This window comes from Meleagris gallopavo, chromosome 16, assembly GCF_000146605.3.
Source record: "Meleagris gallopavo isolate NT-WF06-2002-E0010 breed Aviagen turkey brand Nicholas breeding stock chromosome 16, Turkey_5.1, whole genome shotgun sequence".
Lineage (NCBI taxonomy): Eukaryota > Metazoa > Chordata > Aves > Galliformes > Phasianidae > Meleagris > Meleagris gallopavo.
The window spans coordinates 4,919,805-4,947,715 of NC_015026.2; the positions used below are offsets into that span (position 1 = coordinate 4,919,805).

The window sequence follows — 27,911 nt, forward strand, 5'->3', positions numbered from 1 at the left end:
CCGCGGCGGGTCGGGCTCTGCGGCTCCCGGTAGGTGCTTGGAGGCCGGGTGGGATCGCGGCGGGGCCGTCAGGGCAGCCGTCCTGGGCGGCAGCTCTCGGGATGCCCAGGACGGCGGCGGATCCCGTCGGGAATCACTGAGGGCGGAGCGGGGCCGGAGCGCCGGGCGGGTGCCCGCAAATAAATCAGTCACAGTTATTTCCTCGGCGTTGTTCGGCCCGGAACGGAAAGCCCAGTAAAAAACCGAGCCGCTCACGGCAGCGGAAGGCCGTTCATAAGCCTGCCTCCTTCGGCCGACTCCTATCGGGGCGGTCAGCTCGACTCGCTGTAGCTGTTCTCTCAGCCGTGTGCAGCGCAGGTGGGAACGGCTGCAGGCTGCTGGACGCTGCGGGACTCGGGCTGTGCCGTGCTGCAGCCTGCAGGGCGCCGGGCCGTTCCTCGGCACGCTGCTTCTCTGTGCGCCTCGTACGGTGCGCGGCCTTTGGGGTCCTTCGGTTACATCTCAGATCTCTAAGAGCCGTTTCTCCCTCCGAGAAAAGCAGCTCGGTGCTGTTGCAGGACTCCTGCTTGGTGGCTTTGGCGGATGCGTTAAAGTAAAGGGATTTTATACGGGGAGAGGGAGCGGAGAGTTCTCGCCTTAACACTGACCCTACAGACGTTTGGGCTGTTCCAGGCCCTGTCCTGTGCCCTGTGCTGAAGGACGACTGTGTCAGAGCTGGGACAGCCCTAGAAAAGTATCCGAGGTGCTCCCTGCTACTGTCTGGAGCCCTCAAAATCAAAGTGTGTCCATAGGCTGCTGGGGTCTCACTCGGGGATTCTGCCGTACCAGCTGTTTGATCACGACAGGTGCCCTGCAGAAGTAAGCAGTGTTTTGTCAGCACTCTGATGTGAATTCTCCCCTCTGGTTGTGTATTTGCACATGCACTATGTTTGATAACATTGAGCATTGTCCTTGCAACTCACCTCCCTGTGCTGGTGGCGTGGCTCTTGATTATTATGCTGAGAGAAAGAGAAAATAGTTGAAACAATCATTGGAAAAGCCTGAAATTAGTAGAAATGTGATCAGATTTAATAATTGACTGTATCTTATATTTTCATCTTTAATCGCATAGCACAAGGTTGATTTTTAAAAGAAAAAGTGCGTTGGTGTGCTCTTCTTTGCTGCTTAGCTCAAGGAAAGCTTCTGCCATGGACATCGGAGTCTGAAGGATGGGAGCACAGCAGCAGTAACAGCTGCTGCATGGTTTGGATTTGTGCAGTAACGCAGCAGTGCAGAATGTAAGCCTTGGAATGGAGCTCAGGCTTTTTTGTAAGGCTTTTGGTCAAAAAAAGCCTGTTAAGTTTAGAGCAGTGCTTGTGTGGTTAAAGTTTGATTATTGAATTCTGTTTTAAAGAGCATGTTACATGAGGACAGCATTTAGTGACTACACTTTCAAGGTAAACCTGAGCCCTTTACAAGAAGCACAGTTGCAAGAATAAAAGAGAGATTTTAGTAATTTCTGCAATAGTGTTCAATTTACAAAGCGAGTGGCAGCATTCCTGCTGCTGCTGCTGCTGCTGCTGCTCCAGCACCCTGGGCCTGAAGCACCTGCTGTGTGTGACTGCCTGCAGCAGCCGACCTGTCCCATAGAAACCGTGTGTTGGCAGCTGTGTTGCACCTCCTGCGGCTGCAAGCCCTGCAGGACTTGGGGTTTTTCTGCTGCTGCTGTTGGAGAAGGGCAGAGTGTACATAGAGCTGAGGAGCAGCACTGAGATAGAGCGAACACCTTGTTCTGCAGTTGTCCTTTCTGGGCTTCTTGGTGGAGCTGATTGGGTGCAGCTGCTCCAGGACCAGGCAGTAGGTGTGTCTGCCTGAAGTTGTGTGCTTCAGGGCTTGATTTTGAAAGCACTAATGAACATGTGGGTGTGTTTTCTGAGTATCCAGGCAGCCTTCCATCTCTTCCAGGGGCTTTGTTTTTTCCTGCCCCATTTTTTCCAGCACGTAAAACATGTTATTCCTGTTAGCTGGGTGCTGGCAGGAAGGTTGATATCTGCGTGGTGCTGAGAACACGGCAGGTGCTGTGCGCTGTAAGTGCAGAAGGCCATCATTTTCACAGCTCCAGGATGAAGCTGTGCATCGTGTGCAACAAATCAGGATGCGCTGCTCTGTGCAGTTTACTTTTGCCCTCAAATTGACAGCAGGCCTGACTGCAGTATATGCATAGTATCCATCTGAAGAGCCAGCAAATAGTTGCGTAAACTGAGCTAAATTTGTATGAAGGTTTGGGTGATTACTGCAGTCATCCCACCCTTCTTATTCCTCATGCAGCAGAGAGATGTGAGTAATTAAAGCTAAAGTGCTGAGACAGCTGTGGCAGCGTAGGAGGCAGAGGACGTGGTCACTGATACAGGGGCCTGGCAGTGCGTGCTGCTGGGCTCTGGTCACTTCACAGGGAGTGCCCTTAATTCCTGATGGAGGTTTACAGCTATGCTGACGTTTGTAAATCTGCGCTGTACTTTTTAAGGAGGAAGATGCCCAGTAGAGTCAGGCAGTGCCCGGCCCTCCTGCAGGGCCTTGCTGTGTGCAGGCTGTGTGGAGGCAGCAGCGCTGTGCTGTGCCCGCAGGCTCCTGGCCAGGCCTCCGGCGCTCCCATCAGCCGGGTTGTTCTCGCCTGTCGGTTCAGCTGTGGTCAGTTTGGCTGCGACCTCAGAGCTGAATGGCAGCGGAGAGACCAGGAGGGAGTCCAGAAGGAATCGGCTGTATGTTGCACTCTCGACAGAAGAAACAAATAGCAAACGTGCGTGGCAGAGAGATGGTTTCACTGGCACTAGATGAACCATGGCAGTGGCCCAGTCTGGCAGTTCACGCTGTCCTCAATATCTCAGCAGCCCCATGCATGTGTGCTTGGTAGCATGAGTGGAAAAGAGCAGGAATGAAGGCGAAAGGGCACTTGTACTGAGATCACCTGGAGCCTGGGGTGAAGAGAAGCAATGCAAAGCCTGGGCACAATACTTCCTGGGAAGCAGGGTACCTATACCAGTACGTGAATGTGGCTGTGCTGCAGGAGATGGACGGAAATGAGCCCTTGCACGGAAGGTGCTCTGCTGCAGTACTGCAGGGCCTACAGCCACCAGACTCCGTGTGCTGGAGTCTGCCTGGCTGAAGCCATACTGCGAGGTGGAAGGGAAGATGTGACGGGTCTGCAAAGTGGCAAACTTCTCCTTCCTCAGAATGGTGCCATGCACATCGGTGCGGCCGGCAGTGTGTGAGCTGCAGGCATTGCCTGTGTTCGGTCCTGCTGAATCATTGCCGCTGTATGGGCAGGGGCCTGGGCACGGTGCCGTGGTGAGATGGCTGGGGTGGAACCTGAGCTCCAGGAAAAAACACGTTCATGACTCACCTCGCCATTTTTATATTGCGTGGCTGTTGCACCAGCAGAGCTGTGCATCCCAAGTGCTCTGTCTCACTGAAAGCGACGTCAGTAATTTGGAAGGGCTGTGTGGGAAGGTGGGCCGTGCTGCAGGGCGGCTCCTCTGGTACTGCTGTGGAACTCCCTGCGGTCTCTGACACTGCTTAATGTGTCAAAAGACCTTATCAAAATACAAGAGATCACCTCCCCGACTTAGAAAAACTAGAGCATGTTTTAGTAAGTGTGTTCTGCCGTTGTTGCAGATCTGATTGTATTTTTTATCTTTTCAACTTTCATTTTGCTTAGTTCATTTTGGCCCCAGGGGAAGCCAAACCTTCCCTATTCTGTTCTCTTACAGTCCAGGGAGCTACTAAAAAGCTGAGGCTACCAAGCTGTCTCTTTTTGTTAAGCACAAGAACCGTTAATCCAGGACGGCGTTTTTTCATTTAAGCTCTATGTGATGGAAATAGCCTAGCTGTAATTCTAGCTGCTGCCTGACCTGCACGAGGCAGAGGATGAACTTTAGGACCGTGGCATTTGCTGCAGGCCGGTGCCCAGCTCCAGTGGTGATGGGCTCTGCTCTCCCCACAGGGTTTTTGGAAGTGTGCTTCAAACAATCTTCTGCTCCACTGACTGCAGTTATCTGGGTTGTTAAAATAATGCAAATCATTAGAAAAGATTGAGTCAAGTGGGGAGGAGGGCTCTGATGTGGTAGGGAGCTGTGGAGGTGTTGGGAGCACTGGTAGGGTAATTGCATTGCTATGGTGAATTTAAATCAGTGGGAGGACACTGTAAGCCTTCAAAATGGAATACATTTTTTGCCATATACCAATTGCTATTGATCATCATGTAAGCAGCTGGATTTATCTGTACCTTTCAAATAAAAGAAAATACAGTGGGATCTGTTCTTGTAGGCTTTCCAGAGTAAGTTACTCTTTTCCTTTTACCCTTTGCTCCTCATGTTGCCATTTGGAAGCCCTTATTTTGGTGAATGGAGATATGTGTACACAGGGATGCTATGGTGGGCTGCACAGAAAACTGCCAGACCTGCACTGCATTTGGCAGCAGTGGGGTTCGATGCCAGGCCCCCCTCCCTGGCCTCTTCTGTGCTTTGTCCTCCCAGGGATGTCCTGTCCTGGCAATGTGCTTTGCCCTTCAGGCCGTTTGGTGGATAGGAGCTAATGCCTGCTTAAGTGTTGGCAGTGCTGTGGGCAATCTTCTGTCTTGTCCCAGTAATGCTTTCAAACTCCTTTGGCTATTAATTTTGTATGTTAATTTTGTATTCAATATCCTTAGTAAGAGTCCTGAAAAATTGAGGACTCAGCCGTGTAATGTGTGAGGCACAGCTCCCTCGAGTTCTGAAGATCAGTGCTGTGAAATTCCACTTGTCAGATGGTGAAGGGTAAAAACACACGGGATGAGCTGGGAATGTGAGCAAACTGCAGCAGCGGGCGGTGTGTGCAGTCCCTGTAGTCTCACGGTGTTACACTGCCTGCTGATCTTACTTTGGCAGTCCTGTAGCTGCTTTAAAACACCCTCCCAGAAGCCTTTACCTTCTGCAAACCCAGATCTAGCACTGAGGAATTGAAAACCTCACAGAGGTACTCACTTCTATACAGCCAAATGCAGATGGCATTTATTTATTGGCCAGTGAGCAGTTCCGTGTAGGGTTTGTTCTTTGAATAATGGCTCATTCCATTTTTTTTTCCTTCTCTCTCTCACCCAGATTCTCCCCTCTGCCTGCATGTGTGTTGGAACAGCGGCTGCTTCCCTCAGTGCAGGAGTTAAAGTGCCCTCCCACAGACATGGCCGACGAGGACCTTATCTTCCGTATGGAAGGGATTGATAATGCTAGATTGACTGAACTGACCTCTGGAAATTATCTGGATGCAGACAGTGATGATGAAGACAACTATTATATCTGCCCAATAACTGATGATCCAGTTTCTAACAAGTCTGCCAGTAGTAAAGTTGACAATTATTACAGCAACTTAGCCAAAACCGAGCAGTACAGTTCCAGCTCTTCTCCTAGAAACTCCTTTAACTACAAGGTAAGTACTGACTGCAGCCTTCAGTAGGGTTTGGATTTTGTTACTTGGCATGAGAGGGAAATGTTCTGTAACTGCTTTGTTTCTTTAAACTAATGCTTTTCAGTAAAACATGTAAGTCTGTTGTCTCCAGACCTGCAATTAATTCCATGAAGCCAGTGGTCTGCCACTGAATTGCAGACTGTCCCTCTTAGGACAGGAGGGGAATCCCCAGGAGACAAAGCCTCAAAACCAGAAGTGACAGCACTGCATGGTTGGGTACCTGTAGCATGCACTGCTCATGCTCAACTGGAATGGCCCTTGGATTTTCTCTAGACTAAGGTTTAGAGTTCTATTAATGCATCCATTATTAAAATATTAACGTTGTTTGTTTAATAGATACTCTGAAATTCAGTTATGCCTAATGCATGCTCTGTTTCTGCAGAGATACCAGAGGTTTTATGTAAGTCAGCTGACAAATAATCCATCAAAAGCGAAACCATTTTGTCTGCAGTAAGGTTTTTGCCAAAGCTGGTTAGGAGAAGCATTAAAATGTACATTTTCTAAAGAATATGAGGAGTAAAACACTTAGTATAGACAGTGGGACAGATCTTAATGTGTGCTGGGCTAGACAAGTTAAGACCTGTGGGGAGATTGATCTGTAGTTAGTTTTGTAGTAAAAACTTGCCCCTGGGTTTGCATATGTGTGGGAGTTCTGAGTCATGTGGCCAGAGATAAAACTGATAAGGACTTAAACTGCATTAATTTCCTCTTTCCTAAGCTATCGTGCTGCTTCTGCTGTAAGCTTATGTCCTGCAGTAGGGAGAGCAGAATATGTGTGCTGTGCTTTGGGCTTTGCAAGGCCTGCTTTGGTATCTTGGCTCCTAGCACAGATTAAACGTGATCAGATGTGGAGCAGGCAGCTCTCCGAACATTGCTGAAGTCACAGAAATGGTGGCTTCTGACACAGAACGAAACAATCAGCCAGGGCTGACAGCACCTTAACCCACCACAGCCTTAGAGTTTGCCTGCAGACCCCAGAGCTGCTGGCAGCGTGGGGCATTGCTAAGGAACTGCAGAGATGGAACAGTTACTGCCAGTGCTGTGCCTTTCGACAGCCCTCAGCAGTGATTAATTTGCTAGTTACTGAGCAAGACTCTCTTAACTCCTATTTGAACAAATTGTCAACTTGAACAGGTTTGTTGACAGATGTTCTAAAAATTAACTTAAATAAGGGATTCAGTCTAAGAGCGGCTTTTAAGTGGAAAAAACTTCTTTTTAATTAACAGAGAGGAGGCTATTTGTCAATCAATTGACTTATCACCTGTGTTTTCCTACTTTTATGTCTCTATGCATCCTATAGAATGACACACAGCATCGCTCTAAGCACGGCTCTGTGGTTGACCGTAGTCGGGTAGGTTAAAACAATGTGAACACCATATCTAATAGATGCATAACGGTTTTTTTTTCCTTTTTTCCCCTTCTGTGACTGTTTTTGTTCATGATTTTTTTTTTTCTTGCCTCAGCCCGTATGTGATCAAGATAGCTGTTCAGTGAAACAATACTCACCTGTTCTCTGCCCTGAAATAGCACTTCCTTTAAAGCATGCCTCTGCAGTTGTTTCTTCACCGTATTTCCTACTATGGGCAACAACAGAATAGTAGCAAGATGTCTGCTTGGTCTGTATGGCAGCCATATGCTGGAGGAAAATAGCACTCAGTACATTTACACAACATCCAACTTGCTGTTCATTTGAAGATTAGAACAGAGCTGTGTGCAGAGCACCTCACGAGATCAAGCACAAAACTCATTTATTTAAAATAATTTCTATGTATCATGGACACATCCCCTTTTAGAGAGGCACCCTACTTGAAAATGGTTTGAGATAGGTAAGGGACCACCTAATTCTTCTTGTTTCTGTCCCTGCCTATTCTTTGCATACACAGTTAGGTGTGCCCAGACTTGTATGAAACGTGCATCATCACATGATCTGAGGCAACAGCATTTTTGTTAAAAACATGCAGAAAGACTTTTTTCTCATTGTGTTTTTTAACCTTACTTTATTTACTATAGTTTTGTGTTCATTTCATGGTTTTCTTGGTGGAAAAGGACATGTTTGAATTGTTAGAGTGTGCTGATTTACTGCCAAAATACAAATAAACAGAGCCATTTAAAAATTTGGCTTCTTCAAAAGCCTCTTGATATCATTGCTGAAATAATTTTATACTGCATTTTTTAATGTTTTGGCTGAGATTTAAATACTAAATGGAAAAATAAAATTGTAAAAATTGCAACTGTTACTGTTTCTGCATATTTGAAATTGGGTCTCAGAGGCAGTAGCAAAGTCTTTGTGGCTGGTATTTCCTTACTTACGGAGGTGCTGTTTGACAGGGGGAGCAGAGCAGCCCTTTCTCCTGCTTACCTTACAGAAGGCATTATGGGATCATGGCTTGAGTTCTTTAGGAGCATTACAATATAAAAAGAGTAACACAAGTGTTGAGAGAAATTAATTTGATAGAGCTGGCAGAGCAAGATGTTAAATTCCAGCAAACTCCTTTCAGCTTTTGCAAGTGACTTGGTGGGGATTGAAATAGCTACTAATCTGGAATTGTTATGATAATCTATTTTTTACAACATGCCAATTTCTAGTTTCTTACACTGAGCACAGTTTGCCAGCTTTGGTGATTATCAAACTGTTTTTCCTCCTTCATATTGCTCTATTGCTTAATGCTCTTTTTATGCTTATACTGCCAGCAAATGCTGTTAGTTACAAAAAGATAGAAAAGCAGAAGGGAATTCATATCATTTAGGTGTGGCATTGTTATTTATATTGTATATGAGAAATGTTTGCCAGTTACAATTTTTGCTAATTATATTTGATGTATACTATACCAGATTTCTCAGTAACTTTCTGGTGGTAGGAATTGAAATGAAACCTGATGCGGTGTATTTCTGACCTACTTCATTATAGTAGAAACTATAAAATATCAGGGTGATCTTCTGTACCAAATATAGAAAAAAGGGAAATAAAATCATGGAGGAAGTCTGCCATACCTTGCTCCTGCTGTCACCAGTGCTTTGGGGAGCTGTGCAGCTGCACCTCCTTGTAACACCGAGATCCCTGTGTGCTCTAGAAAATGCCCTTCTCATAGGCTGCTGCTGACTCTGAATAATTTACTGGTTTGCAACTCCTTCAGGAAACCTGGAAACATGCTATTGAGAAAGCTAAGCACATGCCTGATCCCTGGGCAGAATTTCATCTTGAGGACATCGAGACCGAACACGCCACTCGCTACAGGTCTGGGGGTTTTTGCTTTTAATGCTAAAATGAAACAGAACCTGATGCCTTAAGCAAGGGCTGTGTTTGTGTGGTATAGAGTGTGTGTAATTACATGGCTGAAGACCTTTCAGTAGTGTCCAAAATGACTGTGTCTTAACTGCATCTCCCAGGAGTGCATAAATACTGCATGCAGTCAGGAAATTAAACCTTTCAGCAAACCACTATCTTGTTCTTTTCCTTCTACCATCTAAGCAGTTTCACCATACAGATAGGGAAACAAGTATTTTCTGATTGCCTTATTAACTCTGTAAACTTAATCTAATAAGGAAATAAATTCCAATAAAGAAGGAGAGTTTTTTCATAGTATTTTATATCTATATTGCAAGTACTTAAATAATTTAGGAAAAAAACTGCACTCCGTGCCTTTCCCAAAATAAAGTTTCATTGTTGCTTATCTGTGCAGTATTGCTGCATGTGGCTGGAATTTACATCCTTACAGAGCCCAGAATAGCTCAGCGTGGTGTACGTGCTGAAACCCAGTCTGGCTTTGTAAACTATTCTCAGTGCTTCAGCACAGGCTTTGCCAAAACATTTACCCCACTGACAGAGGTTTCTAGGAGGAATGGGTAGGAGTTAGAGGCCAGTTAATTACCCTTGAGCATCAGTGTTTGGGGAGGCCTCCCTTCCCATCACATGATGCTGTCACTCTGCACTGTCCTTCTCCACAGACTGCATCTGGTCCTGATCTGCCACACTATTTCAGTCCTGAAACAGTTTGCATACAGGTTTAGGGCTGCTCACATATCCCATGAGAAAGAGATGACTCGAGTATTTCTGTTTCTAACTCTCTTCTGCCTGCTGCAAACAGGGGTGGTACAGAATATGTAATGGGGAACTGAAGTGTATACGTGCATGAAATACTTGGTGCAGGGCTGGGGAGTCAGGCTGGAAATAATCTTGTGTTGGTGACTCAGCTCCTTTGGTTCTCAGTTTGGGTTTTACTGTATTGGGAGTTAAGGGAGTGAGGAGAAACTGGAGTCATGGTTCATATTGCCGTGTGGTTGTGCAGAGACTTGCTTCTCTCGTGATGCAGTGTTATGCCCCTCTGCTTGTCACAGCCATAGCCTGTAGAAGTTGGTAGGGCTCTTCGTGCCCCCAGTGAGCTGCCTAGGCATCACGAGGAGATTTACTACCAAAGCAGATGAGGCCTATTTTGTTGGAATACTCAGAGTCTGTTTATCATCCATAGGATTCGGTGTCCATTTGAAGAGAGATAAATTTCTTCTTTCTCACCTGAAGGACTAACCGCGTAAGGAGGGCAGGAGCATAGTAGGAAGACTGGAAGTTGTATTGAATGGCAGAAGGCCTTTCAAGCAATTAATTAGAGATCAGGAAGCATAGGTGGTGAAAATGGGAGGATTTTGGTTTGTTCTGCATTACTTTTAAGAAGCACAACTTCTGGTTTTGCAGGTACAATGCAGTTACTGGGGACTGGGTTGAAGATGAAGTTCTCATCAAGATGGCTTCACAAGTAAGATCACGCTGCCCTTCATGTTTATTAGCACTCAAATTTATTGTTTCCTTCTTATTACTGACTAATGGCAGCAGGTTTGTTTTTTTTTTTCCACATAAAAGCTTTGATTCTTCTTTTCTCCTTTCTTTTCTATTCTGGCTCATCCATTATGTTTTGGTATCCCAGCACACTTTTCTCCCCAGAACAGTAGAACGTGGAATTAGACCTTCCCCATCAGCACTGTAAGAGGCATTTGTTTCTTTCCCAGAGATCTCTCCCATTTCAGCCCTCCCATTTCCTGCTGGCCTCATCTCTGCCTGGCAGTAGGCCTACTTATGTTCAGTATGTGGGGGTAGAAGCTACTGTCACTTGGCAATTAAATCATATGATTAGCAATGAGTTGGAATCACCTTGCTCTGTGCTGCTTTTCCCCAAATTACTGCCTCAAGTGGATGGTGGGTTTTCAGTTTTCCTTGTGGGTATGGATATGCTATAGAGCCTATCTGAGAACTACTTTTTCCAGGGCATAAGGGGGAGGGCACTGTTGTGTCTCTTACTGGTTAGAAATTAACTTTGTGAAAATGACAGTGATGGGTTTGTTTTTTTCTTTTCCCTAGCCCTTTGGCCGTGGAGCAATGCGAGAATGTTTCAGAACGTAAGTGTTTGCTAGCTTTATCTTTATTGCAGCATTTTCTTCTGTGGTGACTGGAGTTTCTCACAGATGTGCAGTGCAGCTCCCCGCTTTGCATTTCTAAAAGGTGTAGCTGAGGGGTTTACTCCTATTTATGCAACTCCAACCACAGCACACAGACTGGGATTCAGAAACCAGATCATTCTCTTAAGGAAAATGCAAGTAAGAGTGATGCATGCATCCACTGAGCTTGCTTTGGAAAGCCATCCCACAGCCTTTACTGTAACCACAGTGGCATTGATAACATGCAATTGTGCCCGGCTCCAGCAAGTTATACTGTCAATTAGCAGTTCATAAATTCATGCTATTTCCACCATCTGTTGGAGGCAAAATATTCATAAAAATACAGAAGCAGCAGTTTTGTTTCATTTTTATTGGGTTCTAAGTGTGCCATAGTATCTTTAAATTTGGTGTGCAGTCTGAAGGCCATCTCCAGGCCCATATTTGGGCACAGAAAAAAGGGGAAGAATAGCTGAGTTCATATGACCTCAACTCAAAAGCCTTCCTTAGTAAAGAAGGCTGTCCTCCCAGAGTTTCTTTTGAATCACGTGTGCCAGACATCTTGTTCTGAGTAAGATAGAGCTTGAACATTAGCAGTTATTCATTCCAGAACAGTGAAGTGTGAGGGAAGGCAAGAGGAACTATTTTGTTGCCTTCTGAATATTAGGAAATATGTCTATGGGCATCAGCACCTACCTATAAGTGAGTCTGTGCCAGAAAAGTACCCTGTTCTTTCAGGTTCTGGATATGACTTTCCTGGAAAACGTAAATGTGCACTTTTAGGTTCTTCTCTCCACTTTCCAGCTGCAGAATCTAAAGAGACTGCATTTCATGTCTTGTTTCATTTCTGGGAAGAGAAACTCCTGAGTGTCAAAAACGTGCTGTTTTGAACTTGAGGAAAAAGGGGGCAGAATAACCCCTTTTATATAACCCAGAATAACCCTCAGTCATTCAGTTCTTCATTGTTCTGGAATGGATTCATGCTGGTGGCTCCACGCTTGCAGAGCCACATAGATAAGCAGTAGAGAAGCCTAGGAAGTAACAAATCTTAATCTGCTGACACTGCTTTTAGTTTTTATTTCTGAATGACCAAGTTTCACATTAGGGAATGTCTTGAGTAGAGACAGAAACAGATTTATCTTTGCAGCTTAACCTATTGCACAAAGAAAATGTAATTTATGTGTCATCTTCCTAGTCCTAAATCTTCTATAAATCTCAGTGGTGTACTGATAATTCCCATCTGGAGTTCTGTAGATTTATGCAGGTCTTTCATCATTACAGTGATGGCATTAGCTGTGCTTAGTTCAATAAACTTCAGGGAGTGTTGGCTTTAGAAGAGCACATGAAATGTTCTATACAGCGAAGTTTGTTTCTTAAGAGATCTGGACAGGTTTCAAATTGTCTGTAATTCTTAGCTCACTTGCTCCTTCCTTCCAAGGCCTGTGTCACAGTGACTGTATAACCCTACAGGAGGTCTTTTTCTTCACTCTTGAGGGACCTGTGGATTAGAGATTTGCACTTCAACAGAAGCTAGAATCAGAGCAAAAATGATCATCTACAGTTTTCCTTCTTGGAGAACGAGGATACTGAGTAGTTATCACCCTTGTGTGCTGAGAAAGCAGCACTGCTCTTCTCTTAGGAGAGGTTTGTCTTCTCTCATTCCTTGTTTGAAAAGCCACTCCTTGTTCACTTCTACATAAAATAATTGTTGGCTGTAAAACTCCTTCATACTGTGTTTTGTGGATTTTTTTCTTTTGAGGGGGGGAGGGAGTGGCGAGAGAAAAGTCAGGAAAGTTGTAAGTCCAGAGTGGAAGTAGCAGCAGGCACACGAAACAAGTGCTTTGAAGACTCCCAGCCATTCATATGGAATGAAAAGGTTTTTCCTTTTTTCCCCGCCTGTGCTTTGCTTTTCAGATAATCTATCTGGTACATGATGCAAGATTTACTCCAGACTGAGAGTAATCCTGATCTCATGGCCTGACTTTGTCAGTGGAGACAAAGAAATGGGGAAGATTGAATTAAAATGACTTTTTTTTTAAATTCAAAAATGATTTATTTTTCAGGAAAAAGCTATCCAACTTCTTACACACTCAGAACTGGAAAGCTGCCTATAACTACGTTGCCAAGCGGTACATAGAGAGCGTAGGCAGGGAGGTGTACTTTGAGGATGTCCGACTTCAGATGGAAGCAAAGCTCTGGGGAGAAGAGTACAACCGGCACAAACCACCCAAGCAGGTACATTCAGAGGTCTTGCCATGCAGTAATCCAGTCCTGCTCTTCTATTAGATAGTTTGCAAATGTATTTGGAGGGGATTAGTTGTTCATGTTCTATTCTGTTTAATTGCTGGATAGTCTTTTGCTCTGCTGTCTTTTATCATTATGGTAGTTGTGTTTTAATGAAATAATTGCAAAAATTGCCTTCCACTGTCCAAAATTAGGCACTTTGTGAATGTCAGACTTATCTCAGGTGTTGACTGCACACCAAAATCAAATGATGTTTGCTTTGCTCTTTTTGGTGTTTGCCCAGCTGCTTTTCAGATAACCAGATGTCACAGTATTTATTTCCAGCAGCAGTGTCAGCAGGCACTTAACTGTTAGTGCTCCAGTAAAGTAGATGCTTAAGTCTTCTGCACTTAGTTGGATACCTCTCTAGCACTGATATCAAGAAGAAGTGAGAACCTGGAGCTGTTCAAATACAAATCTTCCAGGACCCAAGGACTGGTGAAATAATTTAGATGCTGTGACTCTTTCTGCTTTAGGTGTCTCAACACAGTATGTAAAGGGCAAAGCATTAAGTTGTGTGCAACTCCCAGGTGGATGGAACATCAGACCAGGTTCAGGATATTGAGAGAAGCTTTTGTCCTCTTTGCAAGGAATGTGCACAAACACATAAGATTCAAAGCTGGTCTTTTGTTCCTGGACAAAAGCACCTCCAGCACCAATCTGCTTTTTGAAAAACAAGAATTACCATGCAGGGATGAAGGGCTGCACTGTCCTGCATTCCCAGGCAGTAGCTGCTGTTTGTTGACCATCTGTGGTATGCATCAGTGTGCATAAACTGCTTTAATCTGCTGCTACTGTAGCTTTAATCTGCTACTGTGGCTTCAACTGAGAGGAAGAAAGGATCAGAAAGGCACTGCCCTTGCTCTGTGGGACCGTGAGTCCTGCTTTTGGTTCTACCACAGGCTGCTTGTGATGTGAGATTGGATGGGACACTTGGGTCAAAACGTGTGCCTCGCTGTGGGGGCTTTCACAATTTGGTAGCTAAAAACTAGTGAGTGCTTCTGAATACGTGGACTGTGTGTGTTGCATTCCATAAAGGGGTTGATTAATAACTGTCTGTCTGGCAGTACCAAAAGGAGGTAAAGGTTGAAGGGCACAGAGAAGAATCTAGTCAAGTTTTAAATGCCATGGGAGAAAGATGTAATCACAGTGAGAGTTATGCTGGTTTCCCCTTTAAGAATGTGTCTGGTGCAAAGGGATGAGGTGGAGCAGATACAGAAATATCTGAATGGAAGAAAGTCTTCAGTCCTTCTTTGAAGAAGCACATCTACAATTTGTTCAGTAGTTACTCTGTATTTTGCTATCTGGGTACAGACTGCAGCACATTGCTAAAGTCTCCAAAGAAATAAAATAGCCAACATTTGCTAAGAATTTTTCAGTAGGATTTTTTTTTACAGAAACAAACTGTTTTGAAATGACTGCTTTTAATTTATGAAATTCCCTCAATAGCCAAAGCAGCAAATGGCTTATCCTCCATCCCTCTGTTAGACAGACAGATCCTGGCAATTATTTGGCTGCTTTTTCTGGCAAAGTGTTCACAGCTGGAGCATTCGCACGCACGTTGGTCAGAAGACAGTATTCTGTTAGTCACTGTTTATTTTCCTCCCTTCCTAGGTGGATATAGTACAGACCTGTATTATCGAAATGAAGAACAGACCCGGAAAGCCTCTCTTTCATCTGGAACATTACATTGAGGGCAAATACATCAAATACAACTCAAATTCTGGATTTGTGCGAGATGACAACATTCGGCTTACTCCGCAAGTGAGGCTTTGTGTAACACTTTCCATAGAGTCTGCTGGGAGCAGTTTGTTGGCTGTGTCCAGAAGTGTTACTGCCAAAAAAGGAAACTGCAGGCGTTAGAGTACAATGCCAGATGAATTTCTCTTTTTGCAGTATCTCCTCCCCTTACTTGGGGCCTGCTGTTTCGTGCTGAGCAGTTCTTTTTTGCTTTTCACTGTCTGTTGATTTTTAGTGGAGTTGAACGTGATTCATGCTCTTTGGGAACCATAAGCCTTTTGCCTCTAAGAATTTTGATGCCTGTAATTTTAATTAAAGTCTCTTTGATTTAAGGCAAGCTTTAATTTGTAGTAAGTATGTAGTCTGCTATTATCTCAGAGTAATACACAAAAGGAGGTGGCAGACATCTAATTCATCCAAATAAACATCATCTGCATTTGTGCTTAAGAACATGTTTTTATCAGCTGCAGTGTCTGAGTAGGTGAGTCTGACGGTGGTTATAAAAACACAGCTATGGATTTCAAGCGATTGGAATTCTTGTAGTTCACAGAGCTTTTAAAATACTTTGCAAAGAATGCAAAGTGATCAGCATATCAAATGAGTGTTTTATGGGGAGTTGAGAGTTATGTTAGTTTCATTTTTCCCTGTTTTTAAGGTATTTATGCGATGCTCAGTGAAAGCAGGACGTTTATGTTCAGTGCTGTGTTTTCACAGTTTGGGAACAAAGTGTTCTGTGAGATTTGCTGCAGTGAAAGTGTTTGTTTATCACCACCAGTCACCTCCCCCAGGCCTGGCAGTGCTTTTTGGAGGCCTTCCCAGAAGATCCTAATGGCTCAGCTTTCTGCCAAAGGGCTTTTTATACCTCATTTTTGGAACACAGCATTTAAAGCATACAAATGTACATTTCACTGTCTGATACATGAACGTAGAGCCAGATCAGCTGTTCTGGAGGGCCTCCCAGTGGGCACAGTAGTGGAAGAATTCCAGGAGAAGACACTCATGTTTTCTTTTTGCATAATGTGGTGGGGCTTTTCCTGGTGGCAGAAGCAGTGTCCAAGAGCTGCAGAGTTTGGAGATCTACTGGCACTGCCAGAATGTTTATGCAGAGGTGATTCTGCACAGGCTCTGCTAGCTGCTGGTTACTCCCTCTGCCTAGCAGCTCTGAGGGACACAACTGTATGGGAAACAGAATTTCCTGGACTGGAAAGAGGAATACAGCAAGAGCATCTCTTGCTGCTCTTCACCCCTACCCCTGTTAGCCCGTCTTTGAGTTGGGCCAGGTTGGAGAAGCAGTGTCACAGAGGCACTGATACTTCTTTGCATTCAGCAGATGTCTGAAATTTTCATCCACATTTGGACCCTGGGAAGCAATTACTTCTTCCCCAACAAATAATGTTGACTTTAGTTAGCCACTGCATAGGATATTGGGTATTTTGATGCAGCCTGAGTGGCAATAATTAGTAAAACAATTTATGAGGAACTGCTAGTGTTTCTGTTATGCCATCCAGGTTAAGACCGGGGCAAAATCCCACTTGATTGACTTGCACGATTTCACATGAGCCAGTCAGCCAGAATTTATGCCCAAGTGTAATCTCTATGACTCCAGGCTCATGCAAGGACAAAACTCCGTGAGATCCTCTTAGTCTCTTACTGCTATCATCATGATGTTCCTACCAGGTCTGTTTCACTAGTACAGTATCTGTAATTTCTGAGCAGCCACAGGAAGTGTTGCTGGTTTCAGCAGTTAACGGGTGAGTTTTCTCAGACATCTGTGTTCTTTGCAGGCCTTCAGTCACTTCACATTTGAGCGCTCAGGACATCAACTCATTATTGTCGATATCCAGGGAGTTGGAGATCTTTACACAGACCCTCAAATCCATACAGAGAGTGGTACAGATTTTGGAGATGGCAACCTAGGTAAAACCAACATCTTGTTTTTTGAGCTAGTGGGTGTCTATTTTTTTTCTTCTTGCTGCCTGCTGAGTAGCAGCTACGTGGCTGAGCCGGCAGGCACTTCTCTGAAGACCTTGGAAACAGCTGGGGAACCTCTGTTGTAAACGGTCCTTGCCCAGGACAGCTGTCCCTAGTAGATTTTATCACAGGCAGATTTAAAACAGGAGCTGATTGTGGCTTATGTCTGCTGGCCCACTCTTAGGCCAAACGAGTAATGAAATAAAGTAGTTTCCTACAACGTGAAAGCAATAATTATGGCCTTTAATTTCCTTGCCACATTGCAGAAATGGGCACTGATGAATATAAAGAGGTAAGTCTTGCATGTTATTAAAGCTCCATACATGAAGTTGTTCATAGAACACAGCAAGTCTTGGAAACGGGATCAAGTTTAGGTGTTCTCTCTAATTTTGTTTCTTTATTTATATTCCATGCATACATAACTGTTGAAGATTTTGCAGACTACTTTCACTTGTTTGTTTGTTTCCTTTCTGTCTTCTTTTGGTTTCTTAGAAAACTCTTTAGAACTTCTAGCTTTCAATAAGTAATCCATCATGTAAACTTTGAGTAAACCCTTCATGTTTTTTTTTTTTCAATGCCATAGGTGTTCGAGGTATGGCCTTATTCTTTCATTCTCATTCCTGTAACAAGATTTGCAAAAGCATGGGCCTTGCACCATTTGACCTTTCATCCAAAGAAAAAGATGCCTTGGATCATAGTAACAAATTGCTTGTAAGTGCTAATGGAAATAAATGAAAAGTGTAGCTAAGCAGTATAGCTGATTTATTCTAATTTTAAAAGCACTGTTAATAAAACTTAAATATATGATTTATGTGGCAGATAAAACCACATTAATTACTAATGTTGCAGTTTAAAATACGTCAGTTTAAAATTTACTTATCTGTCCTTGGCTCTGAATTCATGCAATAACTGTAATTAATAGAGAACATCACAAAGCAAACATTTTTAGGACCAAATCGGAATGCTTTGAATGCTGAAATTGTTAGTAGGGTGGGGTGGGTTTTTTTAGATCTAATTTGGAAACTGAAAAAGAATAGAACTGCTCACCTTTAACTGATCTCAGCTTCAATTGAAGTTCGCAAGTCTAGAACTTGGGGATACATTTTGAATGGAGTTCATTCCTAACCAGAATTTCCTCTGGCTGTAATGATGCCAGCGCTTGATATTTTGTTGAGGTCTAGAACTTTGCAAAGGAAGTCGTTATGTACATATGCTTACTTTCCCCCTACTTCTGTGGAGGGCCGCTGTGGAGGAGCAGTCATGTTGACGTATGTATCATATTCAGAACACAGTGAAGCATTACTCATGGGATTTTCTTGTTAATTTGCCAAGGAATCAGCTCAGACAATTCTGCGTGGCACAGAGGAGAAATGTGGCAGCAGCAGGGTGAGAACCATCTCTGGTAGTCGGCCTCCCCTGCTCTCCCGCCTGTCTGAGAACTCTGGAGATGAAAGCATGAGTGATGTGGCATTTGACTCTCTGCCCTGCTCTCCTTCTTCTGCAACCCCCCACAGCCAAAAGATGGACGTGCTTCGTGAGTGCTCTTCACACATAGCTTCCTTGAGGGTTCTTAAGTATTGTGTCATTTGGTTGGTTTTAAATACACAGTATGTTGTATTTAGTCAAAGTACTTCTGTGTAGGCAATTAATGTTTTCAGTTCTTAAGGATGCTTTTGTGAAAAAACTGATTGAAGTAAGATAACATCTAGAATTTTCTCCTTGGGCATGTTATCCTTAGAGTAAGATGCACTTTTTTTTTGTCCTAGATTGGCCCGTGTTCAATGAAGTAGATAATTTGGTTCACAAAGACTCTGATCAGCTTGATAACCAAAGGGTGAGTGTCTTTTCAATGGAAAATGAGATTGCAGTTCCTTAATGAATACCTCTTCAAAGAACTATCAGAAGACTTTGCTCAGTAAGAGCACATGAAGGCTCTCAGCCTGCTCTCAGTGCTGCAGGTCACATTACCTGGGTGAATTTGTTGTTTCTTACAAAGGAAGAATATTTTATTTTGAAATAGCATTATTTTCTTCTTCAGAAATTTATTTACATCTGGTATATTTTAACAGATAATTAAAATATGTATCTGTTCCCCTGCCTGCATGTTGCGTGTGCCTCTGGCACTTTTGCCAGCAGCTGTGGTATGACATCTAAACAGAATCCCCATTGATTAGGTCTCTGCAAATATGCATACTGAGGGATGTTGGTCTCCTCAGTTGAGATTCTCTGCAGTAAGTTTGCAAAAGGAATTTTCCTACACCAGGGCCACTATGCCACGGCTATCCATTAATTATTTTATCTTTCAACTGCCTAAGACTCAAAACTACATTAAATGAACTCATGACTTGATCGAATACGCATCCTTGATTTTTATTTATTTATTTATAATGTATCTTGGAGGAAACATGGACTCGAACTGTACCTTCTGAGTACTTCTGAGTCTGTAAGTCTTGTTGTGTCTGTCAAAGGTCGCACAACATACCTCATTAAACCAAGCAGAAGTTTTCCTCTGTGGAAGTGTCAAGCTGAGATCCTTACAAAGCATAGTGCTAATTTAGTGGTGCTTCCTTTTCATCTTCTGTAGGATTTTGAAAATGGTGGAGACAGTGGATATCCCAGTGAGAAGAGAAGTGAGCTAGAAGATCTGGATCATAGAGAGAAGGTAAGAACCTGACTGTTGGCTTAGCAGAATGAAGCCTTTTGTTCATACTTGAAGTGATTCTATACAAGAATCTCGTTTTCATCCCTCCTAATCTAGACTTTGTGAACAAAGGAAACAGTTGAAAAGAAACTTCCTCACACTGCAAAATTACTTATTCATCTTGGGAATATTCATTACACCTTTACACTATTTGTAATGAGGAGTTTAATTTCAAACATCACATTCGATTGCATATTGCTGGTTTATGGGTTGCTGGTTTGGGTTGGTTTTTTTTCCAAGCGTAGTGTGTTGCACTTGAGAAACATTCCTTAATAGCAAGTCATATTGAATCTGTGCATCTGACTGCTTTCAGACTTTACCCTCTCTACCTTCTATTACGAGTTATGGCGTGAGGTATTACAGTATTTAATATTGTTCTCAGTTAATGATATGCAACAGTAGAATTCCTGTGGGATAGGTGGTTATTACTCCCTTAAAATAAAAACTTACGAAGAAATGCTTTTTGACCTGAACATCTTAACTAGATACTTAATTTGCAGATAGGAAAGAGAATATTGCTTCAAAGGGTAGCACTCTTTTTGTCACCTTTAAAGTCTGAAGGTATTTGTCATAGAATATCTAGTTTACAGGATTAAAGCTTGGTGGTGCTATATTCCTTACCATTTCAGCATGTTCCTTTTTATTCTATATTGCAGTATCACTGAAGAGAATTCATTGGAAACTATTTTGATTGTTGTCCCTGTTTTCTTGGATAGGAGTAATATAAAGGAGTAACTTGCAGACACTGCTTTAAATTAAATATTGCAAATCTCTACATTAACATAGGGCCATTCAAACAACAACCGAAGACATGAATCTGATGAAGACAGTTTGGGAAGCTCTGCAAGGGTAAACAAAGCAGAAATGTTCATAGACAATGAGTTTACCACTCTGCTTGTCCTTTATTCCACTCATCTACCATTTAGCTTTACATCACTAAATCAGATATCAGTTTTCCTTCCTTTTCAACTACAGAATTTCTGCTAATAATAACTTACCCCTCTGTGTTCTTCCTTTTTTTGTCTTTATTTTTCACTTAAAGAAATACCATCATAAGTAAATTGTCACCTCTTTACCTGGTACCTAGTGTAAATTAGTGACTGCCTGGGTTTCTAACCTAAAAAGGATTCATAGTTCTATGGATTTTTTTCTGGCTAACTTGATACCTCATTTCTGCACTTTATTTTCAAATTGTGTCATATACATAGCTGGGTAAGATTTTTAAAGTGGCATTTTAAGTGCCTCTCACCACTGTATATATGATTGAAATAGGGAAAAACAGACCTGTTTATATGCTTTTATAAAATACAGCCTGTTGTAACTAGTTTCTAGAATAATAAATTACTGATCAGTGATATTATCAATAGAGGCTTTGATTTCTGAATGGCGATAAAAATGAATAGTATAGAAGTTTTAATTTGGTATTATATTCCATATTTCAGATAAGTGTGGAGAAATGGAATCTCTACAATTCTTCCAGAGTCCACATCCACAGACCATCCTGCGTTGCTCAAGAAATTCAGAGGCTCAATGCACTAGAACTTGAAAAGAAAATTGGGAAGTCAATCCTTGGGAAGGTAGGATGGATTTGGTAACTCTTCTTTCCAGATGGAAAAAGTGATCTTGTATTTTTATACAAGTGCTTCCCTGCTTGAGTTAATCATGCAGGTGAAAATAAATGGCAAGTGTGTAACGCTTTCTGTCACCTAATCATATTTCATAAGGGATGTCTAAGTTCCACACGTTCCATCTGCCTTTGGTCTTGCAATAGTTGGGCTCCTTTGGGAAGGATTCTGCTGTTGATTCTGCAGGAACATACACAACTTTAAGTAGTTACCTCAGAGAGGTATTTCTTGTGCCTCAGTGAAGTATGGGCACATGGCTTCTGAAGAATGAGATCTGTACTTAAACTGGTGTATCTTTCCTGCATTACTGTGCTCTAGGTTCATCTGGCCATGGTTCGTTACCATGAAGCTGGGCGTTTCTGTGAGAAGGACAAAGATTGGGATCGTGAGTCGGCTCTGTTCCACCTGGAGCACGCTGCAGACTGCGGGGAGCTGGAAGCCATTGTGGGGTTAGGACTCATGTGCTCTCAGCTGCCACATCACATTCTTTCTGAGGTCACTTTAGAGGTAAACAAGAAAAAGGAAAGAAAATTTCAAAATCCAAAACTGTGTTCACATGGAAAAATGATATGAGAGTAGGAGGAAATGGAGACAAAGTGATGGTCAGGTGTTCTGTAGTCTCTTCAGAGAAAATGAATGACTTTGTAGTTAAGGACTTGGACAAAGCACCAAAACCACTGCCTGTTGATATTGCCAGCAAATCATTGTGTATCTTTAGGAAGTTTTTAAAGTATTTTTATTATTCATGTACTCAGCAATTTGGAGCCTGTTTTTCAGATATATTCAACACTTGCAGCCATTGGTAACCTGCAGAAGAACAGGCATTTAGTGTTAGAGAAAGGAAGGGGTGGCTGTACATAAAAACATTCATTTTAGAGGTTTTCTTTATTTTACTAGGACACAAAGGAGAACAGAAAAAAGGGATTTGATTACTTGCTGAGAGCAGCAGAAGCTGGAGACCGGCCTTCCATGATTCTGGTAGCAAGAGCATACGATACAGGTGTCAATCTAGGTTCAGACAGGTACAGTGCATGACTGAGTGATCTAACTTATAGTTGGTGTATTTGTATATTATAATTGCTGCACATCTTCCGTTCACATGAAGCTATTAAGCCATAAGACCAAAAGCATGCAACTAGTAATGAAAGCTCACTTAAGAGTTCATCAAGACACTTTAGCTTGATAACTTCTCCACAAAGTGCCCTCAGCTTCACCTGGTATAGTGATCTGGTGCTACAATGCAGAGTTAGTGAGCTTCTGTGAAAACTCTTGTGTTTTTGGAGACCATCAAGGCTCTGAAAGTCTAGTGCAAAATAGAATTCTGAATCTACAGTGCAAGGTATATTTGTTTTCTAAGGTAACCACCTTCTATATGTTTTTTTAACATCAGAGCACAGGATTGGAAGGAAGCTCTGTACTGGTACAACGCTGCCCTGAACATGACTGACTATGATGAGGGAGGTGAATATGATGGCACTCAGGATGAGCCCCGGTATCTACTCCTGGCCAGGGAAGCAGAGATGCTAATGACAGGAGGGTTCCACCTGGACAAGGACCCACAGAGATCAGGTGAGTCCATATTTTTTTCTATAATCAGTAATTCTGCTTTTTTTTTTTTTCCACATACCTAAAAAATGCATTTTGTTGCATTGTTCAGCTGCTATAAAGCATTCAGAGGATCAGTACCCTTACATTGTAATGACAGTGAGTGATGTAAAGCTGAAAATCCTGGGGGGAGGGCGTGGGAAGAGATTTTGCTGATGACAGGGGTAGTGGGTGGTGCCTGCTCCAGTCTTGTGGCACACCAAGAAGCTAACGTTATCCTTCACTCCCTATGAGGCCACTGAACTGCAGGTTGCTGCTTGTATTTTAATTTACACCCGTAACTTCAGGTCCTGTGCAGTACTGTCTTAGTTATTATGTAAGCTGTATATAAATCTATACTAACTTGTTGTGGGCTACTCCCTTTTATGGTCATCATAAATACATTGAAGAGCCATCAGCAGCCAGACGTGTAACTTTGAACTTAAAGAGTGAAAGCCAGATTCCCAGCTGATGTAACTTTGCTAACAGTAGTAAAATACCCAGTTGCACCCATACATCTGGTCCTGTATTTTGAACCCAGTTTCTCTTTTTGTCCTTTAATTGCTTCATGATAAAGAGAGATGCCTTTACCTTGTCAATGTGACTGATACTGTTTCCTGCCTTAGGTGATCTCTACACAGAAGCAGCAGAAGCAGCAATGGAAGCAATGAAGGGCAGACTGGCAAATCAGTACTACCAGAAAGCAGAAGAGGCTTGGGCGATGATGGAAGAATGACACTACAATTAAGCAGTTCTTGTAGATAAACTTTTTTTAAAGACTTAGTATGTTTGCAGCTAAAAAGATATATTTTTGTGGCGTTAGCAGTTTTTTGTACTTTAGTTTTCTAACTTCTTTTGAAATACAAATGCAGCTAGGATGTAGGTTACTATAGCGTATTTCTGTCAAGTGTTTTAAAGCTGTAGAACAGACATTCTGGACCTTTTATATAGCTATATTTTTAACTGTTAGAACAGAGGACGCTGATTTTTTAACTTCTTTTTTTTAATGAAAAGTGAAGCAGAAGACTGCTTGGGTTTCACATGTCCTGCTTTATACACAGCAACTGATCAGTGTGTTTACATTTTTCTTCTCTCCCGCACATACAAAATAAATAAACTTCCCTACATTCACAGCATTTCTTCATTGTTGGTGTATCTCACCAAACTTGCATGTGAATGTAAATGTGCAATATAAGCACGTGAAGCATGCAGCTCCTCTTAGTAACTAGTCCCATTCCCAGTGGGCACTGATTTATTCTCAGATTAATTTTAGATAGAATCTTTAGAGTTTGGAGAGGGGGAGGAAAAAAGGTATCAGAATGACAGTAAGGTTATTCAGAATGGAATATGTGTTATTGCCACCACTGCATATCTTACTATCAGAAAAACATTAGTGATCCTAAGGAGGTGAGGCATCCAGCTACCTCTCTCATTTTCACATTTTGTACAGTATAACAACCTCATTGTGTAGAATTCTACTGATCTCATGTAGTAGTATTGCCCGGTGATTTATAGCAGCATGATCTGTACTATATGGGTAATATATAGTTAATTTTACAGAGACATTTCAGTTCTCAGCAAAGCAAGAACATCTCACTTCAAATGAGAATACACTTTCCAGCATTTCCAGAGGGATATTTGTAAAACTTGGGCGATGTTGATTTACCTGTGCCTGTGTATAGAAAATAATTTATCTGGTTTAAATGGCTTTGTGTGTTTTATCTGCTCTCTTATGGTTCAAAAAGTAACTTCACATGATGCTTTGATAGATTTAAGCTGACTGATGAAGGATATATGCAAATATATATGTAAATTTCCAGATTATGTTGGGTAACTTATTAAATACTACCATACGGTACAAAGCTTGTTTTCCATGGTATTAGCACTGGGGAGTTTTCATCTGACTTTTAGCATCATCTCCTATAGTTTCTAGGAAGCCTCTGTTCTTCAGAAGAGATCAAAAATGGTTTAATGGTTTTAAGTGTCAGTTACAGAAAATTGCTGATTATAGGGAGAAAACATTATAATCCCCAAACACTTGAATTCCTGTAACTTGTCTGCATAATCTTAAGCCATGTATGGTGGTGGTTGCATTATCATGGCATGAAGTTTTTTTTTTCTTCCCCAAATCCAGTATTTTATTCTAAAAACTGCAGTGCTATACAGAGAACATAGCAGCTCTTGCTGTTTCTTATCTTGGCTAACAATCATTTTGCAGGAGATTAACACAAAACCTTTATAGCTTGTTGGTGCAGCCATCTCCTGAGGACATTTTCTGGGATAGAGAAGGGGCAGCCCTTAGGAAGTGCTGAGAGTCTGTAACGCATAGCCAGCCTCACTTCAGCAAAGCTTTTGAGCTTTTATGGGTAGAACTGAACATGCTGCATGTTGATGCAGTTGATTTCAGTGGAGCTCCTTGCTTGCATATACAAAGACTATTGTAAAATTTAGAAACTGCTCAGGAAAGAAATTCATTCTTCCTTTCCTTAATGAGTGTGCTTGTTACTTGGGCCCCAAAGCTGCACTCCCCATTTACTCTTTCTGGCAAATGGATCTTAAATTGTTGTTAAACAGTGTCAAAGCATGATGCTAATAACAACTGCAACCATCAGTGAATGCTTTAATGCCTATCCAAGTTGTGTTTTGAGTGCCTAAAGCTTCTTGGATGTGGCATTTTTGCTCTTCCATATTGTTTAATTATTACTTGGTGATGAAAGGCGAATGTGCCATTCATCTCTGAAGGTGATTGAATACTGAGTGTTTTGTGCAAAACTTACAGTGAAGGCATTGTAACGAGTGGAGACAAAAGGTTTTGTTTTCCCTGTAAGGTGTTGGTGCCAAGAGTTTGAGGTTTTCCTCAAGAAGGAAGCATATGTGCAACAACCCCAGCAAGCACGCAGGGAGGAGAGGAGATTGAATGTGACCGTCCAAAATATGTAAGTAAAGGACTAGAGTATAATTACTGACACTTTTTGATATAGTTTAATTTGCTACATTCAGTAACTGCTGACAGTTCTCTGTAGATCTGATATGTAAATGTCCATGTAGCTCAGTGAAAAAATACCGTGATCAATAATTTGTTTGCCAATACTTGTTAATGCTGTAGACTACCTTCAGTCTTAAGGTGGTATCATGTTATTTAGCTGTACAGTAAGGAGGGCTGACAGCAAGTTGAAAATTAAAATCGTTTACAGAAATATGCACAATTTAGCTATGATGTTCTTTTGAAGATAAACTGTATTGACAGACTTTTTGAATGATACTGCTCCATGCTGTATTTTTAATCTATTCACAATGAATAAATAAAAATCTGTATTTTTTAAAAATGCGAGAGTAAATCTCGAGGCTTGGCCTGGTGAAATTTATCTGGGTGCAGTGTTTCTGAATGTCAGTGGGAGCACAGCTTGGGTAAGGACAGCACGATGGAATCCCTTCTTTGTACAGCAGACATGCAAATACCAGTTACTGCATCACTCCCTGCCCTCTCAGTCGTCTGGTTTCATTCTGACTGGTCACTGAAGTTGTTCTTTTGTCAGTTTGCTCAGTAGAGTTTTTAAAATGTTCCAAAGTTCAGTTTTACTCTTAGAAGCTTCCAGAAATCGTGTTGTTTCTCCTGTTCAATCCTTGTTTTCTTGCACTTCCAACAGTTGGAAATAGCTGGGAGGAAATTACTGGACATGTAACAAGGAAATCTGTTTTCTTCAGGAAAGGTGGAAAGGTGATGTGCTGTTGTCTTTGTGTTGAGTTACTCTGCAGTGTCTGTAATGAGTACATGATAAGATGTAAGCATTGAACTGCTCCCTTGTTACAGACCCATCTTTATGGCTCAATGTTGAGAAAAGAATGGAAATATTTGGCCTGGATGATATGAGGAGAAAGAGTTTTTTGTGACAGGTGCAGTAGCTCATGATGCACTGTCATCTCGATATGGCTTGTTCCCTGTTCTCTTCAAGAATAAACTCATAGGAGCCCTTTTAAACTGGAGCCTTTGTATTGCTTTTGCCTTTTTGCTTTTTTGCCTTTGTATTGGTTTAATGGGAAAGGTTTAAACTATGTAGCTACAATAGGTTATACAATATGAAATTGTTCTCCAGTACACCTTGAAAGAGCAGAACAATCAAGCCATGGGAGGCCTCTTCATTCTTACTGAGATGGAAAATGGTGAAGTTTAGCCCAGCAAGTCTGGTGCTGGGTAACTGGAACAGGTGGCGGAAAGCACAACAGTTAGAGCTCATGGAGACAGGCAGCACACTGTAAAAATACTGTCTGTAACCCAGCTGTGGGACTGACATGAAGCTCACTCTTCTCCCTGTAGACTTGCATTCCCTTCAGAGAGCAGCAGGCCAGCCAAGACACACGTAGTGTAGGTGAGCTGAGCTGAGCTGAGCTGAGCCGGGACTTCTCGCCCGTGTTGTAAAAGGGAGGATTTGGCTCCAGCCCTCGGCTGCATTGCAGCGGTGAGTCGGGCTGGTTGCTGGGTAAGCACAGAGATCCACCCTTGGAGACCAGAACGCTGTGGGGCCCTCGGGCCCTCATTAATACGAGGGGTGGGACCGTGCCTGTCTTGCCCAACTCCTGTGTCAATATAATGCAAAGCAGTAAAATGAGGCAGGTAGCTTGAGTTTTCCAGAAGGTTCACCTTTAATTTGGGAAAAGTTCCATCGTTATCACCTTACAGCGGTGCCTGCGCAGGGAAGGGACCTCGGGGCCGCGCTGAGCAACTTTCAGTCCTCACACTGCCGCAAGGGAGCGGGAAGAAAAACAGCCCAGTTAACATGAAGTCTGTTTTCTGACTCTTCAAATCAACTGAGTTTTAGTTTTGCAACAGAGAACTGAAATGCGTGTCACGCTTTGCCGGATTTGCAGCCCCGGCTCCCGGAGGCGCACACGTGGCAGCTCCGCCGTCGCGGTGCCGCTTCAGCTCCGGGCGGGTCGGATGGAACTGGTGCCAGCGCGGCGCCTTGCGTAGTGAAAGAGGGCGCCGAAGGAAGTGCTAGCATGGCGGTAGCGTGGCCGAGCGGTCTAAGGCGCTGGATTAAGGCTCCAGTCTCTTCGGGGGCGTGGGTTCGAACTCCCACCGCTGCCAGTAGTTCTTTTGCTTCTTTGCT

At 42.7% G+C, this 27,911-nt stretch overlaps 1 protein-coding gene and 1 non-coding gene across 4 annotated transcripts; both read left to right on the top strand.

The window, feature by feature from the left end:
* The first annotated feature begins 6 nt into the window (after positions 1 to 6).
* Positions 7 to 26,141, top strand: EEF2K (eukaryotic elongation factor 2 kinase). 3 transcript variants are annotated; one of them, XM_010719448.2, is made up of 19 exons: positions 7 to 29; positions 5,115 to 5,439; positions 6,779 to 6,829; positions 8,613 to 8,713; positions 10,166 to 10,226; positions 10,826 to 10,863; positions 12,963 to 13,134; positions 14,797 to 14,946; positions 16,707 to 16,839; positions 17,477 to 17,604; positions 18,226 to 18,427; positions 18,660 to 18,727; positions 19,478 to 19,555; positions 20,381 to 20,443; positions 21,037 to 21,171; positions 21,538 to 21,726; positions 22,117 to 22,241; positions 22,610 to 22,788; positions 23,430 to 26,141. In XM_010719448.2, the coding sequence occupies exons 2-19, from the start codon at positions 5,194 to 5,196 to the stop codon at positions 23,537 to 23,539; spliced, it is 2,229 nt and encodes a 742-aa protein (XP_010717750.1). In that variant the 5' UTR covers positions 7 to 29; positions 5,115 to 5,193; the 3' UTR covers positions 23,540 to 26,141. The 3 variants fall into 3 exon arrangements, with proteins under 3 accessions (XP_010717750.1, XP_010717752.1, XP_010717751.1); XM_010719450.2 differs by lacking the exon at positions 20,381 to 20,443; XM_010719449.2 differs by lacking the exon at positions 6,779 to 6,829.
* A 1,665-nt stretch (positions 26,142 to 27,806) lies between these two features.
* On the top strand, positions 27,807 to 27,889 carry TRNAL-AAG. Its single transcript has one exon. It is a non-coding gene; the product is annotated as a tRNA-Leu (tRNA).
* Positions 27,890 to 27,911: the final 22 nt, after the last annotated feature.